The sequence below is a fragment of the Epargyreus clarus genome, unplaced genomic scaffold (assembly GCF_041222505.1).
Source record: "Epargyreus clarus isolate Ecla_fem2 unplaced genomic scaffold, WU_Ecla_fem_2.2 ptg000012l, whole genome shotgun sequence".
Classification (NCBI taxonomy): domain Eukaryota; kingdom Metazoa; phylum Arthropoda; class Insecta; order Lepidoptera; family Hesperiidae; genus Epargyreus; species Epargyreus clarus.
The window spans coordinates 2,110,166-2,131,080 of NW_027332220.1; the positions used below are offsets into that span (position 1 = coordinate 2,110,166).

At 34.6% G+C, this 20,915-nt stretch overlaps 1 protein-coding gene across 2 annotated transcripts in view; it reads left to right on the forward strand.

The window, feature by feature from the left end:
- Nucleotides 1-19,927, forward strand: part of rho-4 (rhomboid-4) — a 40,394-nt gene extending 20,467 nt beyond the window's left edge. Inside the window, exons 4-7 of one of the 2 annotated variants that reach the window (XM_073078085.1) lie at nt 14,332-14,536; nt 16,344-16,557; nt 17,317-17,467; nt 18,176-19,927. In XM_073078085.1, the coding sequence (XP_072934186.1) occupies nt 14,332-14,536; nt 16,344-16,557; nt 17,317-17,467; nt 18,176-18,321 (716 nt within the window). In that variant the 3' untranslated portion in view covers nt 18,322-19,927. The remainder of the gene's footprint in view (nt 1-14,331; nt 14,537-16,343; nt 16,558-17,316; nt 17,468-18,175) is intronic. The other variant, XM_073078086.1, reaches the window with a different exon arrangement.
- The last annotated feature ends 988 nt before the right edge of the window (nt 19,928-20,915 follow it).

Genomic DNA, 20,915 nt, shown 5'->3' on the forward strand with positions numbered 1-20,915 from the left:
ATACCTACATGGTTAGATTTTAGTTTTATTTTTTATTTTTATATAAGAACTCTGACGTAGTTTGATTGAGTCAAAGTAGCAACACTGAAGAAGGAAGTCAGTTGAAGAGAGTTTAAAACGATGTACGTAGGATTTGACATGTGCTCTAAGAAATAAAATAAGAATTAAATATCACCATCGACCTCTCATTTCTACGATCCCACAACTTTTGGGGGCTCGTCTCGTCATGTGCAGTTTCGATGGTGATTAACGAAGAAGATTATGAAAATATCCCGAAGAAAATTGTAAGAATTTTTCTCAATAATTTACGCCGGTTACCAAGCAACGCGTCAACAACTAATGTTTCGGGACGTAGCACACTATACTAGATGAATGCTTAGGAATGTGCTACACTATACCAACCGAATGATTAAATGAAGAAAGTTTTGAAGAGAAAGATATGAAAGACGTATAGAAGTATAGAAGAAATATTAAAGAAGTAAAGATTAAGAAGTCAAGATGCACTCAAGAAGCCGATCTAGAACCATGCCGCCGAAGAAAGAAAAAGATGTCGAAAGCCCAAAATTCAGAGAGCCACGAATATCCTTTAACGATTTAGAACAGTCTATGATTCCGTTTACTGGTGACGACACGTATCCGATCACGAACTGGATTGAAGAATTTGAAGATACTGCGAGAATTATGGAGTGGTCTGATATTGAGAAACTTATTTATGGAAAAAGATTACTTGCCGGTACTGCTAAACTATTTCTCAGATCTACAGGAAGTGTGAAGAACTGGGATACTCTGAAGAAGCTGCTGCAAGAAGAGTTTAATCCGAAGTTGAACAGCGCTATCATACATAAGAAGCTTGCTTCACGTAAGATGAAGAATGAAGAAACATTTCAACAATATTTTCTTCACATGAAGGAGCTAGCCTTACACGCTGCCCTTGAAGATACAGCCCTAATGGTTTATATTATTGACGGCATTCGTGACAGTGAAACCAACAAAGCTATGTTGTACGGAGCTAGAACCTTAAAAGAGTTTAGAATGAAGTTAGAATGTTATGAAGAATTTAGACAAAGAATTGAAAGAAAGACTAACTCCAAGAATAATATACAAGGAAATAATTCTGATGACAAAGATTCCTCAACCAGCACAGAGCGGAAAGTAAAGAGATGCTACAACTGCGGCGATACTGATCATATGGCACCAGCTTGTAAGAAAGGCATTAAATGTTTTCGGTGTAACGAATTCGGACATAAAGGAACTGAATGTCCTAATCAGCCGAAAAAGTCTCTTATTATTCAGAAACAAGAAGTTATGGATAAGATACCATTTAAAAAGGTTAAAATAAATGAGGTGGAGATGACTGCTATGATAGATATTAGAAGTAACGTTAATCAGATAAAGATGACCGAAAACAAGAATTTTCGCGACGACTACACGATAGACGATGCTAGACTTTCTGAAAATATAGAAAAGACGATTAAAGAATATAAACCCGACGAAGCTAAGAAAGATAGTAATAATGAAATGAAAATAATACTTACCGATGATAATCCAATTCACCAGAATCTACGTCGACTGCCGCCTCTAGAGGAAAATGTTGTAAATGAACAAATAGAAGAATGGTCAGAACAGAAAATTTTAGCGAAGAAAAAGAATGGACAACACAGACCTGGAATTAAAATGAAGCATGCTGGAATCGTCAGCAAGCAGCCTGCTTGTTTAATCGTTACCGAAATGACTGCACGTATTAAAAAAGCTCAAGACGAAGATGTACAAATTGAAAAAATAAAGAAAATTTCAGAGAAAGAACCTTATAAAGACTGCCTTCTACAAAACGGAATACTTAAAAAAGAGAAAGATGGAAGCAAACTAATTGTAGTACCAAAGAAGAAGAAGATGCAGTATGTAATTGTACGAAAGAATCATAAGAAAGAACATTTTAGCTTGGATAAGACTGAAGAATTAACAAATCGCGAATATTTTAAAGTAAGAAACAAAGATGATGAGATACTGAAGATGATTGAAGACGAAAGAATTGATAATTTTTATGAAAAGAGATCTGATTTAAGAATAAAAGCTAAAGAAATACAAGATATACAAAAAATACAAGATGAACATAGAAGATATTACAATAAGGTTAGAAAAAAAGCTTATGAATACAATATTGGTGATTTATCTCCTATAAGAAGAACTAAAATTTTTTGGGACCATATGATCTAGTTCAGAAGAAGCGAAAGATTATGATTACAGTTCATCAGGGTCTGATGAATGAGCAGGATGGCCGTGTGGGATAATACCTACATGGTTAGATTTTAGTTTTATTTTTTATTTTTATATAAGAACTCTGACGTAGTTTGATTGAGTCAAAGTAGCAACACTGAAGAAGGAAGTCAGTTGAAGAGAGTTTAAAACGATGTATAGTGCCACCAACTTTTCTGTTCAGTAGACAAATCTGGAACTAAAACAAAGCCGACCGCCATTTTGAAATGTCATTCCGCTGTCAATTCTTTGAAGTGTGAGTGCTCTTTGTTTTTCGATTCGAATATAATTGTAATAAGTGATTAAAAATGCCTAAGCCTCTCAAAAGTGATGCACGGGTCATTATTTTAAAGGTTTTAGATTTCATGAGGGAAGAAAAACGCCTGCTAGCTCCGAAAATACCGTTTGAGAAAGTGACAGAACGCGTCGCAGCTGCGACAGGTTAGTGTTGCTATGAAGTGTTGATAGTTAATTAATAGAAAGTCCCGCGTAAATATTTCAGTTATTTTATTTTACTTAGTTAAAGTGTCACTGAGTATTTTTGGTAGTAAATGTTTTTTTTATACTTCATGTATTTATATTTTTGCTACAGGAGTAAGCGAACGATTTGTTTACAAGCTCATGAATGAAAAGAAAAAAGCTGAAGAAAGTAATGTCAAACTATCTACTCCCGGTAAGAATAGAGAAAGAAAAACAGGAAAATTGGACATTGATGATTTTGACATTGGCGTCATACGGAGAAAAATTCATGAATTTTATTCATTTAGGAAAGAAATTCCGACTATACCAAAATTATTAAACATACTTAGAGAAGAAATTGATTTCTCTGCAAAACGTGAAACACTTAGAAAACTGCTGCATAAAATAGGATTTCGTTTTAAAAAAACTAAAACAAATAGAAAAGTGCTATGTGAGCGTAATGACATAACTGCGTGGAGGGCTGCATACTTACAAAAATTCGTGAGAATGAGTCTGGAGAAAAAAAACCCGTCGTTTATTTAGATGAGACCTATATACACTCATCTCACTCAACTGACAAATGTTGGCAAGGCCCAGATGTTGAAGGTGATTTGGAGCCAGTATCAAAAGGGAATAGGTGGTTCATGCAGGAGGCGAAGAAACACTAAGAGCGGTGACTACCATGATGAAATGAATAATGATAATTTTAAAAGATGGACTAATAAGAAATTGCTGCCGAACCTGCATAAGCATACTCTTATAGTGATGGACAATGCCCCCTATCACAGCATTTGTGTTAATAAATGTCCCAATTCAAACCACACTAAGGCTGTCATGCAATTGTGGCTGAGGGAGAGAAATATAGAATTTTCTGAGCAAATGACGAAACCTCAACTGCAAGAATTAATAAAGCGTAATAAACCAGCTCCTGAATATGAAATAGATAATCTATTAAAAAGTCATAGCCATTCTGTTCTCAGGTTACCGCCATACCACTGTGATTTGAACCCAATCGAGATGGTTTGGAGTTCAATGAAGAGAAATGTCGCTGAGCGAAATGTTGGTAAATCTAGTGCTGAAATGCCCCAGTTAATTCAGAATGCATTCGATAAAATAACAAAAGAAGAGTGGAAAAACCATTGTCACCACGTAAAAAGAATTGAAGAAAAATACAGGAACAATGATGGATATTTAGAAGAACCATTCATTATTAAGTTGCATAGTGATAGCGAAAGCGATTCAAGTGACTCTGATGACGAATTATGTAAATCACTTGGCACAGGCACCTCAGGCGCATCGTCATTATTTCGCTCAGGGATGCCTGGTGTGGAGCCCCTCGAAGTTAGAGATCATGACCATAATTATTTTTATAAAATATAAATTTTATTTTTATAAAATATAAATAATTATAGTTAATAATTCTGGACTTTTTATTTTTCCTGTCCTAGAATATCATTTAAGAATTAAAATTTGACATTATTAACCTAATTCTTTTTTTTTAGGATGTTTACGAAGGTTATTTATCTTTTTAAATATTTTTTACATATTTTATCTATTAAAAATCATAGGTCTCAAAGTTGTTGAGCTCCCTCTTCAGTAGGCAAATATAATTATATGGTAACATTGGACGCTGCACTAGCGACCCTGTCAACTGAACAGATAAGTTGGTGGCACTATACGTAGGATTTGACATGTGCTCTAAGAAATAAAATAAGAATTAAATATCACCATCGACCTCTCATTTCTACGATCCCACATATATATATATATATATATATATATATATATATATATATATATATATATGATATTTATTGTTTGATCAATTTTTTTTTTTTTTTGATAAAATTTTACTTTTGGTTTTTTTCTTTTTACAAAAGATGTACATAAAGATGTAGACAAAAGACAAACAAACAACACTTAATCAAATAAAACCCAATAAAATGAAAAGACAATATTAAAATAAAATAAAATAAGACAAATAAAATCAACTAAAGATAAAATAAAATAAATTACAAATCAGGTTTCATTAAGAGTTTTAAGACGATTGACGATTATCGTCACAAATTTAATAAACGATTTGATGCATGATTCACGATTAATGAGGTTAGGAATACAGTATGGTTCAGTGTTGAGGTTTTTGCAAATAAATTCATGCTCCAGTCGTGCGTTAGCAAAGACTGGGCATTCTTTCAGTAAATGATCTATTGTCTGAGTGGAATTATCGTCACATGGACATTTATTGCACGACTCATGATGCGAAGCATCAGAGAGTGCTTTACGATCGAAAAATTTTTTTCGCTTCATTTTGGCGGCTATTTTTATTATTATAGCCTTGATAGTTCACGGAATCAAGATATTTTGCATACTATTGTCGAGATAATTTAATGGAGATTAATTCCATACTTTTTAAAAATTGATTTACTGCAATAGAATTGGAAAAAAACACCAAAATAGGTCAAAAAAATTTCCTGTCCGTCATGTGTGAAACCTGAAAACACTGTAACTTGTGAAAAAATTCATCATTTGAGTTAAATTTTTTTTTTTAATTCTAATCGACGATTGTAGGTCACTGAATGCGAATGATTAATTAATTCAGTGTCGTTTAATTGCAATTAATAAAAAACGAAAACTACAAGACTGTATATCTATAGATATTATGTACATTTATTCCACCAGGGGCGCTTGTGCAGTACCTTCTTCCTACTACAGCTGTTTTTTCGGCAATTAAATTTCATAATTAAATGAGCATTATGAGTCGTGCACTTTTGGATTTTCCAAACTTTATCTGTGCTTGTGATGTTAAAGCGACATAGGTATTCGAGGTGGTATCCATAGCCAGTTAGAATCTGTGTGAGAGCAAAAGTTGGTTTTGTGTATTTAGATAATTCTCGGATGATGTCGATGTTGGGACACCAGAGTCGCGTGTGTGCGCCTTTGGATGCCGTCAGGTATCTTTCATTGGATGTATTGTCTGTTTCTTGTTTATGTTAGTATTTTGCGAAACTTATGGGGAACTTGGCATAATCGAAAGATGAGTGCTGCTTGGCTGCCGCTTTTGCAGCCAAATCAGCAGTCTCATTACCATCAATACCTACGTGTGCTTTGATCCAGATGAATTTTATTGAACCTAAAAGTTGCAAATTGTAAATATGTTTATGAATTTCGACAGTAGCAGAATTATGGGAATTCCGGTTTTGTATCTCCATTAAAGCAGAACGGGAGTCGGATAAGATAACAACATTAATTAAATTCCTAGCAACGCAGTGTTCGCACGCCTTCTGTATAGCAAGCATTTCAGCTTGGAATACAGAACAGCTTCCGTGTAATTTTATCTTTTGTGTTTCAGTTTTCCCGTTAACATGATAAACTACAAAAGCGGCACCCACTACTCCGTCATATTTGCTTCCGTCGGTGAATATTTTGGTCATGTCAGCAGTTGTTTTTTCCTCGAGTTCGTTCTGATTACAAACAGTATCAAAAGTAATGCTGATTCGCTTTGCTGGATGTAATAAGTTGGATGGGTGAGTTGGTAAGTCACATTTGATGTCCTGCGGCAAGAATTTTGTATATTGTTTCCTTTTCGTTAATTGTATTTCGGCAATTTCTTTAATCTTTACATCCAGTGGGGCGAAATCAGCGAGGGCGATGGCAGCTGAGGCAGAGATGGTTTTAAATCCTCTGATGGCCTTGATGGCAAAACCTCTTTGCAGTGCTCTTAAGTTGTTGCACACCATCTGGTATTTGATTGCGGTCCACCAGATTTCTGCGCCATATGTTAGGATTGGTTCTATTACGTTTTTATATATTATGGAGATGTTATCAGAATGTACACCCCAAGTGGGTCGTACAAACATACTTAATTTTTGGTATATCTTTTGGGCTCTGGTGATAGAATTATTTACGTGCTTGATGAATTTTAGGTTTTTATCAATGATAATGCCGAGGTATTTGATTTCATTGGTGAATGGGACATGATTATTGTTAATTATTATTCTGCACTTAGTAGCTTTCGATGAAAAGGCAATTGCTTGTGTTTTATTTGCGGCGAATTCAAGTTTTACTCTTCGTCCCCAATCGGTGATGGTGTTCAGAGCTTCATTGGTTTGGTCAGGTCAGGTCAGGTCAGGTCAGGTCAGGTCAGGTCAGGTCAGGACAGGTCAGGACAGGACAGGTCAGGTCAGGTCAGGTCAGGTTAGGTTAGGTTAGGTTAGGTGATCGGCGCGCCTGGTAGATTCCTTTATTGGTCTTAACGCAGACCTTCCGGGTCTCAGGAAAACAAAAATCGCTGATCCTGATTATCCTAGTAAGGATAACGGGTCAGAATGTTTAAAATATTGAATTGTCATCGGTCCTTAATAAGTATGCCAAATTTCGAGTTAATCCGACGTTTTGAAGGGGGTTAAAATCATGTCCAAAGATTCCGTTACATACTAACATACCAACATACATACGTCTGAAGCTAATAAAAAGCGTATAAAAATGTCGTAGACGCGTTTTCCCGACATTTTTAAGTATGACAGACTTTTTAAAGTTATGTTTGTGTTTGTATAGTGATTGATAATCATTTGTTACATTTACTGATAAAGAATTTCGTAGTAACACTTCGGTAATCTTATCCGGTAGGTTTAAACGAAGGTCACAGAGCATTAAGTTTAACTTTTATTTTGTTTAAAATGATTCAACACATAAGTCTCCAACGGTCTTTGGTTGACTCATTGTAGGTTTCAGGATATATGGCGAAGTCTTTGGTAAACTTTACCTCTGAGTATGTTATAGAATAAGTCTTTAAAGGTAGAGCAAGTTATATTCGACCGAAGAGGTACCACCTCCAGAACTATTTTTATCGGAAATAGTTCTTGAATTTCAATGGAATCACGTGCATGCCGACTGACTTACAGATGAGTCGACCATTTTAGCCTTTAGGAGTGATAACGCATCGTCTTCAGGCATAATCCGTTCTATATAGAGTTGGTTGCTCTTATATTATAAAAAATAAATCAATCAAAAGTCTCCTCATAGGATTGTCACGACTTGAAGTGCTCTTCCTCCACACGCTGCCCCTCTACTACGTCCCAGTTGAACCCAGGGACTCCGTTTTTTTTTTTTTTTTTTTTTATAATATAGGAGTAGCAGACGAGCATGCAGTCCACCTGATGGTAAGTGGCTACTGCCGCCCATGGACATCTGTAATCAACCCCAGATAGGATTAGATATTCCTACCTGAGGTCGGCCACAGATGCGCCGCTACCCCTGAGGACTAAGCTGGAACGCCTCGGAAAAGTATGTCTCCCTTACCACACCCTTCAAACCGGAACACAGTAGCGCCTAACACTGCGGTTATTAGGTAGAAATAGGTGTGGCGGTGGTGCCGCCGGAGTCGAACCACAAAGGGTTCTACCACCTTCAAAATGAAATTGATTTTCCGTAGTAGAATGTAAAAAGTTTTGCAGCCAACGTACCTGGATCATATTTATAGTTTCCTATTCCCGTCTATGATTCACTCAAACTAGCTACTTGTACAATCGAAATCTGCAGGTCATTACACCTGTTTTGACCTAGAAAATGATATGACCTGCCATTTCAATGTCAAAAGAGTAATTGGTCATCATTTGGTCATTGAGAATCTGTGACAATTTGTCCTCATCTTATGAACATGTTATGCAATAGATACACAGCTGAAAAACAGTGTGCAAAAAATTTAAGGGTGAAAATAATATTGGAAAATATTGAAGAAGTACGTACTTTGTGCAAGGCTGTATCTTAGCGTAAAACTAGCGTACCTCTACAAAAGCAATACAAATTAAAGAACGACATTTGGTTATAATATGTATATATTTATAAGTACCGAAAAATCTCTTTGAACAATCGTTGAGAAATGTAGAATATGTACTCCCAATTTTTTGTTAATCTTAATGATGTCCACGGGCCTTTTATAAATTTCTTCTTGTTACTATTTAATATTTTCCTATCGTTTTATTTCCTCTTAATTAATTAATCTTAATTTGAAGGACCGTAGAGTAATAAAGCAAAAACATTTTCCCCTAAGTTTATTCGCAATCACATGTATGTTTTGGGATCAAATATGGGTCATATATATACAAAATAATACGCGAAGGTTGTCTATTGTCCTTATTGCGGGTCTTTCATGAATGGAGTAACAGAGAGGTCTGATTTGCTCAGGCCATTGTGACTGTGACCAACTAGTTAGAGGACGCTAGGACGGCTTTATGCGTGATGTCGTCGATAAACATAATTATTTAATTATCGTTAGTTTTACGAAAAAAATACCTTTACTTTTGTGAAAATATTATCATTGAAATGTCTTATTACAGAATTTTTAAATGGAACTAAAAATGCCTTCTTTTGTGTCGCACATTCGATTAAAAAATATATAATTGCGTGATTTTTAAAATAAACAGCTGAGCTTAAAAAGTCTGTTATATTTAAATACTGATAAATATGTAAACTGTATGTATATATAGGAGTTATAATTATTGTGATTTTATCCTATTAGTAATATGTGTTAATTCTCTACCGAAATTCTATAATAAATTTTATTACCTGCATATATACATTTTTATTTATTTATTTTTATTTACTCTTTATTGACCATGTTAAAACAGTGTGGTGCAAAAGGCGGACTTAATGCTAAATAGCATTATCTCCCAGTCAACCTTAGGGATATGCAGAAAAATTGAAGGCAGTACAACTATACTAAAAAAAAATAATAAAAATAGTAATAAATAGGAAATAAAATAAAATTTAAATAACGGAGAAAGAGAACATGAAAAAAGAAAGAATGTTAGAAAGAAAGAGAAAATTAAGAAATAAGATATAAATATATGAGAAGTAAATACATTTTAAAATAAATTACTACGTGAAAATGAAGAAAACATTAATATTGACCAACAAAATTGATTAACATGTGACCAAGATAACTATCAAATTACTTGTAGATATCATTTGATCGACAAGTAAACACTCCGATTATACAAATCATCATTGTACTATCGATAAGTATATTTTTTACTAATGGCACATTTTATTATAAAACAAACGCAATATTTCTGTTAATCTAATATAGACCGTGACATTGTGACGTAGCTGATAATATTAATGGGTTCTTATCTTTTATTTAAGTGGAATTTAATTACTTTCGTTTATTTATGTATTATAGTGAAACTTACCTGAGGCCGGTCATTAGTCATTACAGATGTCATTCAGCTCCTGGAAACAGGGTTATAAATTTTTTTTTAACAAAAAATACAACCGACTTCTATGTCACTACAAAGTAAAAAATAATTCAAATAAATGTTGGTTTAGTACATATTTCTGAAGTCGGCGCTCAATATATTTCGTTGGATAACGATGTAAACAGCGTGTCTAATATGAGACCCTCAAATAGTCAATGATGAACTGGCTTCGCAATTTCATTAGAACCTACACCAAATATCTTCAAACACAACTCAATTATTCCCATCGGTTGAGGAGTTACATATTTTATCTCCGAGCCACATTACCAGACCCTTAAATAGTCAATGATGAACTGGCTTTGTAATTTCATTAGAACGTACACCAAATATCTTCAAACACAACTCAATTATTCCCATCGGTTGAGGAGTTACATATTTTATCTCCGAGCCACATTACCAGACCCTTAAATAGTCAATGATGAACTGGCTTTGTAATTTCATTAGAACGTACACCAAATATCTTCAAACACAACTCAATTATTCCCATCGGTTGAGGAGTTACATATTTTGACTCCGACCCACATTATCAGACCCTTAAATAGTCAATGTTAAACTGGTTTTGCAATTTCATTAGAACCTACACCAAATATCTTCAAACAAAACTCAATTATACCCATCGGTTGAGGAGTTACATATTTTGTCTCCAGAACCCACTCTGATCCTCATCATATTTAAATGGGACCAGCTTGTAGCAATTGTCCACACACAAAATTAAAGGCATTAAAATAGGTTTTTGTCGCTATTATAAGGCAGAAATAGAAACTACCTTAGCCGAGCCGTATATATATGACAATCTAAGTATTATTGATTTGACTGGATAATCAACGTCACCACATTTTTGCTTACACAAAAGATTATAAACTTAGTCCTCAGACATAAAAATGTATCTATAGCCAAACACAATTATGACTAATTCTATTTGGAGTAGACAAAAGATGTCCATGGGCGACGTGGATGAGTGAACATTTACCGTCAGATGGACCGCTTGTTTATTCCAAATTAAAAAGTTAATTGGATAAAGTAGCTACTACTTGGTTAGCAATAACTAGCATAAAATAAGTAATTAACACGATGGCTCACTGTTGCACTGTCGGTCCATGGCGCCTTGCATTACAAATTCTATCTGTCATCTGTCCATTCGCTTTCTGTAGTGTTACAGTAAGACGTGCGACCAAATGCACGTGTACGTTGCGTTGATAAACCGATAATCCGCATCCGTGGGCCTTGGGTATAAGGAATATAGGGGATGTTCGGGTAGGAAGGACCGCGACAGTTGTAAATATTTATTTTGTCGCTTTGTTCTGAATCAATCGAATGGTTTTTGTTTAGTTATCCTTGATATAGATTTTTTTCTAGTTTGTGGCGTAATGTGCTCGGTATAATTACTAGTTATTAAAGAAATGTCTCTTTTAATAGACGAATAACTAAATAAAGTAACACTTAAAATAATTTAATCGTTGTAAAGTTTTCTGCATTGTAAACGTTTTGTGTCTAGGATGTGTAAATGTGTTTGTTCTAAGAACTTGAAATATAAAGATAATAGTTTTTTTCTTAATAAATTATTAAAGAAAATCTTTGCATATGGCAAGCGTGTTTTGCAATATTTTGGTATGATTATTTGTATATATGTATACTGCATTTTATTATTATTATTACGGTAGGTTGCACGTATTTCGTTAAATAGTTATATATCTAAAACACAGTTTTTCTAACCGGCTATTGGCTTTTTTTCTTTCTAAAGCAAGTTAGCTTTGCTTTTGATCAAGATATATCAATTAAAGTTTGATTTTGTATAATTAAACACGTGAGAATATTGTACCTTTTTAGATATAATGTTTATCACTAATTAATAGGTACTCCCATTGAAATTACTAATCTTACGAAACAGGAAAATTAAGAGACAAGTTTTTAATCATTTTCCTTTACCACTCACCTTTACTGTAATATTATTTATAAAAATAATATTGTATTAAGAAGTAACATTTATTTCATGACCAATTTATTAAATCAGCGAAATACCATAACATTAGTACATTTTCTTAATTAGTAGTACTAAGCTATATACAGCATCACTACCTTAATGAAATGCAAATTGTACACTACTTTAAAAAGATAGTTCGAATTCAATTTCAAAATTTCCTTTCGGCTTCCACCACAACACAAAGCGTATACACAAACGCATATTAACATTCAAATAAGGTTAATAACACTAATTGCAAATCGAATGTGTTTTGCATGCGCTCATGATTGACCTTGGGCTTAATTCATTGCATGAGATCAATTGGACCGATTGTACTTTAAGACGGTTTTAGGAATCATACATAAAAATGTATATACAATTTAACACCAATCTACATACTTCTAACATCAATTTTGTGTAACTTTTATATAAGATTTTATGCACTATTTTATCTCCTTATAAAATCCATTTTAAACTGGAAATTAATTATTAATTCCCATCTAATTTAAGGAAACGTAAAACATCCCGGTTTGAGTACTACCTATGTTTTCTCTTAATGTCAATGTTAGTTTCTATTAAGGCGATATTCACTAATATTTATTAAGGTTATGTGTGTAAATCCACTTTGTGGATGTTGTCATTTTCGTACGTGAAATTATCATATTATTAAGAAAACTTGATGGACAGTTTTCCGTGCTGGTTTTAAAGATGCCTTCTCTTCTGATTCTGATAGTAGCTGAGATGGGTAAACAAAAGCCTAAAATCTTCACATATGTACCTACAATGACGAATGACGAATTGTATGTGAAAATGTGATGATTACATTTCATTATTTAGGTAAAAGATTTAAATGACAAAATGTATCAAAACTACAATCACTTTAAGGTTGCTAATTGTCTCATTGTCAAAGGTGATGGGTCAATGTGGTTTGAGATCATTATATTGTAAAGAAGCATTCACATTTGTATATATGTTAGCGCATGTTTTGTGGCGTATGTTATTGCTAATTTTAAAAATACATTTTTATTATAATTATTTTTTTATTACTTTTAGAGCTTTTTGAGAACATCTCTATTGAATTTTTAAATGTACAAAAAGAAATAGTAAAGTAATTTTTTTGAGGCAATTTTGCTACATTTCGAGTTATATAATAATTTTTATTCATAATAAAATATATAATATGTATAAAATTATTTAGTAAACATTATTATTACTCTATTTTTAATCTACTGGGTTTTAATAAATATTAACAATATTATTAAGAAAAAACTATTAACAAACATATGCATGAAGTACTAACAATATTTTTTTCTTTTTTCTCTCCCCGTCCTACTGTTTGTTTTTGTTATACCTCTTTATGTGTTACCCTAAAACCCATAAATCCTGTATAAAAATTACCCGCCACGCGTATACCACGTGCCAATAAAATCGGAACCGATTATTCTATTAACTGCAATTCGCCCTTTTCATCGCGGCCGTAATTCGCTTAATGCGTCCTGTCGTGACAAAACCCGACATTTTAACTATACGCGCTATTGCGTAACGTGTTATTTTCCTTTAAAAACCATTTACAACTACGTAAATGTACAAAAAATATACATAAAACTAAAATCACAATGTATTTAAAACAAATTTTGAATGTTACGATAAATATAAAAAAAAATCGTGTATCGTAAAAATGGTTAAATAAAAAACAAATATGAAACGACGTGCTGTAATCTGTGGTTAAATCAAATTGATAAATAAACATTTCGTCTCATTCTTTTTTTAACAAAAAAAAATAATAATATTACACATCTATTCTAAAATAATTTAATGTGACATTGCCGCGAGCTATTTATACTACAAATGAATGGGCGCGCGGAAATTATACATTGAATGATTAATCGCTCGTGTCATGTCGTTGACTTCTATATATGACGAATAATTTCCCGCGACCGAAATATGAATGGATGTGCGACCGAAATGCATGTGAATCATTACTTTTTAATCTTAATTACTGATAAAAATATCGTCATTTGAAAAATTTTATTGCGTTGAAAATCGTTTTAATACATCTTTAAAATAATGAAATTGATATCAAAATTAAATGATTAATATTCGCGTCGCTGCTAATGAATACAATAAATATATTTTTTATCAAATTTTAACTTTTTTCTGCATGAATCGTTTAAATATAATAAAAAAAATGAAATCACTATCAAAAATACGTTAAATATTCGCGTTCTTCAATCAAAATTTTACGTTTAATTATTGCGCTATTACGAACAAAATAAATATATTTCCCCCATTTCACTCTTACTTTCCTGCTCCAACCTCCAACTTTCCTATATGTCCTACCTACCCCACTCACCTTATGTCGTTCAGCCCGTACCCGTAGCCAAGCACTGTTCACATACACAGACGGTACCTACGAGGAGGAGTACAGCTGCTGGCCACCAGCGGTCTGCATGATTCTCATCTCTCTGCTGGAGATCGTGCTGTTCTGCTACGACGCGGCGCTGGGCAAGTCGGACACCACGGGGCCGATGGCGCAGCTCTTCATCTACAACCCCAACAAGAGATACGAGGCCTGGCGGTTTTTGACCTATATGCTGGTGCATGTTGGGTATGTATGGTGATAAAATATTGAATATGAAAAAGGGGTTCTTGCTGTGGTCGGCTATAGATGTGTTGCTGCCTACGGACAAAGGGAGTCGCATCATAAATAGTCAGCTGACATCTACAGTATCCACACGCTTCCACTTAATCGGCGTATTTTGCTCTGGGTACCTCGATGATCGAACTATATTGATTCTACCACATTTTAGCGACAGATATACAGGGGCTGAATATTGGTGTACTGACTTATTTGGAACTCTATTTGTCTCATTGTTACACCGCCAGTCCACCGCGCTGTCCAAGTGCAAAGTGACTTCACTCACCCTTAAGATTTTTTGAATTCAAGATATTTTCCTTCACTGTTTAAGCGCGTAATAATTAATTTCTAATACGCACATAAGTTTTAAAATCAGAGATGCGTACCTGGGATATGAACCACGGGTTCTCCGAATGGGAGGCCGAGTTACTTAACCACTAAGCTATCACTTATATATGTAACAACTACGAGGGCGCGTTTTTAAGTCCGCGGAATGGCGGGGTTGGAGGGATGATAGCGGGCTTGTTAAGGGCGGTACGTGTTAAGTGACTCATAAATAGTATAAATATAAAGTTTTATCACAATTGCATCATTAGTTTTAAAACTATCGACAATTAAACAACTCAATCCGGAAAAAAAATTAAAGTATGGAGAAAATCGAGCATCGCGCCGTTATAAAGTTCCTTACCAAGCAAGGAAAGTCTGTGCAAATCATAATGGAAAAGATGTCATCGGTTTACGGGGACTCTTGCCCTGGAAAAACGATGGTTTACAAGTGGAACAACCTTTTTAAGCTAGGCAGGGATTCACTTGAAGACGACCCACGACCCAGACGGTCTGTTGAGGTGACCACTCCGGAAACGATGGCGAAAGTCGAAAAATTAGTACTGGAAGATGCTCGGCTAAAGAAGGAACAGCTTGCAGAAATGGTTGGAGTATCGGATACAAGCATTTTTAAATTTCTGTATGACCATCTTGGCATGACTAAGGTCAGCGCGCGGTGGGTGCCGAGAATGCTCACGCCGCCTCAAAAACAACAGCGCGTTGAATGTTCCCGTGCGTTTTTGGACCTCTGTGGAGAAGATAAAGATATTGTATTGAATCGAATTGTTACTTGAGATGAAACTTGGGTTCACCATTATGAACCTGAGTCTAAACAAGACTTCATGCAGTGGCATAAAAAGGGTACAGCACCTCCTAAAAGGTTTAAGGTGTCACAATCGGCCGGAAAATTCATGGCGACAGTCTTTTGGGATTCAGAAGGAATTTTGTTAATAGATTATAAAGATAAAGGTGTCTCTATAACCGGAGAATATTACGCAACTATCCTGGAGCGGTTAAAAGAAGTCATCAAAGAAAAAAAACGGGGAAAATCAACCAGAGGTGTCCTGCTGTTGCACGACAATGCGCCCGTACACAAAAGCCGTATTGCACTGGCTGCCCTGCATAAGGTGAGCTTTGATATTTTAAATCACCCACCCTATAGGCCAGACCTGGCTCCCAGCGATTATTATCTCTTTCCAAAAATGAAAAAAGAGCTTCGTGGAAATAAATTTTCTACAGACGAAGAAGTTAAGGACGCAATTTTTCCGACAAGGACGAAACATTTTTTATGAGGGTTTAAATAAGTTAATACAAAGATCTTAAAAATGTATTCGTCTTGCAAGAGAATATGTAGAAAAAGAAAAATAATTTTGACATTTTATTTTCCCTCCTTGTCCCTCATTCCGCGAACTTAAAAACGCACCCTCGTATGTATAATATTTTTGGATTTCAGCGTGGTCCACCTTTTAGTCAACCTGCTGGTGCAGCTGTTCCTGGGGGTGCCGCTAGAGATGGTGCACAAGTGGTGGCGTGTGACGCTGGTGTACCTGGCGGGGGTGGTGGCGGGCTCGCTGGCCACCAGCCTCACGGACCCCCGGGTGTACCTCGCGGGCGCCTCGGGGGGTGTCTACGCGCTCATCGCGGCTCACATAGCTACGATAGTTATGGTTTGTTGACGTTGCACGAAATTAATACAAATTATGATTTAAAATCTATGAATATATTAATGAAATTTTCATTTAAAGCATACAATGATAAATTTATAAAATTAAACTCAAATCTTCACAGTAGTAATTAGGTACATATCTTTATATTAGAACATTTCTTTTTAGATTACATTTGAATAAAATGAGCTTTTTAAGGGTTATTTTGATCAGATTACCTAATTGTACTAACACTTTAACAACAATTGTACTAACACTTGCACAAATTACATAAAAGGTTTAGAGGTCTGTTTGGTACAAAATCCAACCTGGAACCCCTGCGTGTTAGACCAGGATGCTGATAATACGAACCCGTTAATAAGGCAATATCCCAAAAAATATATTTTTAGAAGAGATGAACAAAACAAGAATAAAAAAAAAAACAAAATTTTAATTAAACCTAATTTTATTTTTAGGAATTAGCTATTATTAATTAGCTTAGAATTATTAATTAGCTAAGCAAAGTATTAGTATAGATATTGTTCACAATTATTGAAATAACAAATGAGTATGAGAAAAACAAAAACAATAAATTAATAGCTCACGTGTACCACAGAGGGGTACAAGACAAATACAGGTTTGGGTGTACCCCGCAAGTGTTTGGTTCGAATAACGGCCACCAAGTGAAACCGCCTGGTTTGCAGCCTCGCCTTTTTATACGATTTTATACCTCCTATATGGGGGTACGTATTATATTAATTGTACGAAACAAACCGTTTCCAGAACTGGGCGGAGATGGAGTTCGCGATAATCCAACTGCTGGTGTTCCTACTGCTGGCCGCGGTGGACATCGGCACGGCGATCTACTACAGATACTACAAGCACATGACGCAGAACATCGGCTACGTGGCACACTTCGCCGGCGCCGTCGCTGGTATGGACAGTATATAGTAAACTATTTAAGGAATAAACGATCAAAGGAGCAATGAACAAAGCAAAAAATCTAAGAAATTTGTTAGGTGGTGACCACACTACCCTCACACCTAAACAGAAGCCGAATAACCTAGAAGAGCCCCTCTTAAATTTTATTGATAACAATCTATTACAAGACACAGTAGCGTTCCAAACAGCAGTTATTAGGCAAATCGATAGCAATAACCAAAATCGGTGTGGCGGTGGTTCCTCTTAAACGTGGTGTCAAAACCACGAAGTTTTCTTCCACCTTTGACACTATATTATTACCAATTCCAGTAAATACATCCTTAGTAGACTTATGCATACTTTATTATAACACTAAGTATTTTTTATTTCGTGTGTATATTACCAGTGATAGCCTAGCCTCGGCCTCTCGGTCGAGGGGTCCAAGGTTCAAAGCCCAGGCGTGCACCTCTGATTTTTCAAAATTATGTGCGTATTAGAAATTAATTATCACTTACTTAAACGGTGAAGGAAAACATCGTGAGGAAACTTGCACACCTGAGAGATTTATTAAAATAAAAATCTTAAAGGTATGTGAAGTCTACCAATACGCACTTGGCCAGCGCGATGGACTATGGCCTAATTAATCCTTCTCACATTGACAGGAGACCGGTGCCCAGCAGTAGGACAATAATGGGTTGATGATGATGTTTTTTTATTTCAGGTCTGCTAGTGGGTATTGGTGTCCTCCGCAACCTAGAGAAGAGGAAGTGGGAGAAGCGGTTGTGGTGGGCAGCCGTGGTGCTCTACTTCGCGCTCATGCTGGCCGGCGTGCTCGCCAACATCTTCTGGACCTCGCACTTCCTATAACACCCTGGTAGCATGGACCTATGATCAGTAGGCTCAGAAAAATCTACCCTTGGTAATATGGACCTATTGTGGCTCTAGGGAAATTTACCCCACCCCCTGTTTCACTATTTTATTAAGTGGGGGTAGGCTATCCTGACTTGAAGCGTGAGGGATCCCTTTTCGGAAGCTTCGCAAATTTCAGTGGAACAGTGTGGTGATATATTCCAGGTTTTCCCCGTTTAAAGAAGGGAACCTTCTGCCCACAACATCAATTCGCATGTAGCAGCGTGGTGAAGTTTACCCTAAGTAATCTTCAGTAGGGGTGAACGAGGGGGACCCCGTCCCTACAACTTTGCCAATTTGTACAGCGGAGTATGCACCAAGTTAGTTTCAGGTGGGGCAATTGGGGAAAATCGTACTCTACATAAGATACAGGTTGCAACTCAAAAGTTTGATGTAAAACCAGTGTCGTGGACCAATGCGTCACAAAGGTCTTTTTCTATACATAATATCTCTATAGGCATATATTTTTCTATGTAAAATATATGATGTATTTGTCAGATGTGAGTTACTAGACATATTTGTCGTCGAAATTTGAAACAAGGTCAATGTTATAAGAGAATTTAATAGGGACCATTGTTATAAGCAACAATAAATTGATATGTTATTGTTACAATAATTGCGAGTATTAGAGATTTGTTTATTTGCTTTAACGGTAAAAGAAAAAGAGTTCTGAATAAAGATATCACATATGTGTAATCTATGAACTCTTATTTGGCAAGAATGGTGTACCGTGACCCTTCTTATTTAGAAAGAATATCCTTGCTGTACTAAGCCAACATTTTCAACGAATAACTAGTGAAAAAAAAATATCATATTTTTAATATCAGCTAAAATGTAGTAAAATCATTTTTTTCTTGGAATTTACTGAGTGACCTATTTACCCCTTTGTCCTCTCGAAATATTTTTTTCTAGAATTGTACAACTTTTCACCAAATGTAATAGCTACCAAATATATTTATAATACTAATATTCGTATGTACTCGTCCAAATGACACGATGGAAGTTGTACTTCTCTGGCGTTACAAAAAAGGTTGTAATCTAATAATTACAAAAAAATTTTTTTAGAAAATGAATTACATCTTTAAGTATAAATGAATCGAATTTCATTTAAAAACAAATTTACAATTCAGTATGGAGAAATCTAAATAAGAATATTTTTTGCTCTATAGAATAAATCGAATTTGTACATTGCTTTGCCAAATAATAGAAGTCTACGCTCAAATACGTCCCAATTAGAAGTACTACAAATCGAACCCTGTTTAATAATTTACTCATTTCAAATTTCGCTTTCATTTATCTTAAACGACCAAAGAAGTATGACTTCTATAAGATCGTTAAAAGTCATATTGAAAACCACGCTCAATGTAACATTTTTGAGATTTTTTGCTTTTCATAAACGTACACTTGTCTTATCGAATGATTGAAAATAAGGTTTTAATTCTAAGTGTACTGTTTGTTCAGCATTTCATTTATTTTCAAATGTAAGTTAAATTATTTTAAACAATATTTATGATAATATGTTATGTTGTAAGAAATAATAATAAACCGAAAAAGATTATTCCTATACTTTTAACATGTTTTAAAAAGATTATTAGAAATAGAGAAACGCATACAAATCCGCCATTCTGGATCACTTTCTCTATTGAAACTAGTTATATATAAACTTCGACATTTATTGAAATTCGTAGCAAACTAAGAATAAACATGACTTTTATGTTAAGCTCTTTACACTGAAACTGTAAAATTATTGCGATTATCTAACTAATGTTTATTATGGAAATAACACTCAAAATTTCAAAAAATAAATAAGCCATAGAAAGAACTTGCCATCTGCATCTTCGGATAACAATTGCTACGTGATTTCCTTTGGAAAATCTTTCAAAATAGCCATGTAAGAAACTTGCCTATTTTTTTAATGTTTCGTATTATATTAGCCGTCCTTTATTACATAAGGTGACATTTTTGACAATTATCTTACGAGTATTAAGAAATGGTTGCACGACGCCTGTGTTAGCTAGAGAAGTAAATAATAGTAGAAAATTAAATTACCTCCATTTAATTATTTGTAAAATTGATTTCCTTGCAAAATTCTCTATATGGGAGCATAATTTGACATCTTTATTTTTTTAGTCCATCTAGAAGAATATGCTTTCTGAAATTTGCGAGAGAGAGAGAGAAGTGTTATTCCTCGCATCAATGTTTATTATTTCTCGTCACTCTAATATTCTGATTCATAATAAACTAAACCTCTAAATTCAATTCTTCAATAAATAATCCCTTTAAAAATAAGACGATATTTTTCTAAATACATATCTTGAACAATCACAAACTAGCAGCCATAAAATTTTTGGCTATATAAAGGTGATTAAAATTTAAAATTAACGGATTTCTACAAGGACTGACAGTTATTGCTATCTTGTCAAAAGTTTTACTGAATATATTTCGCACAACCGTACTGTTCTAGAAACACAGGCGTCGTGCAAGCACGCCATAACGAACGCACAAAACTAGTCTGGTGATTGTGGTGCCTTGAATTTGTAAGTATTTACATA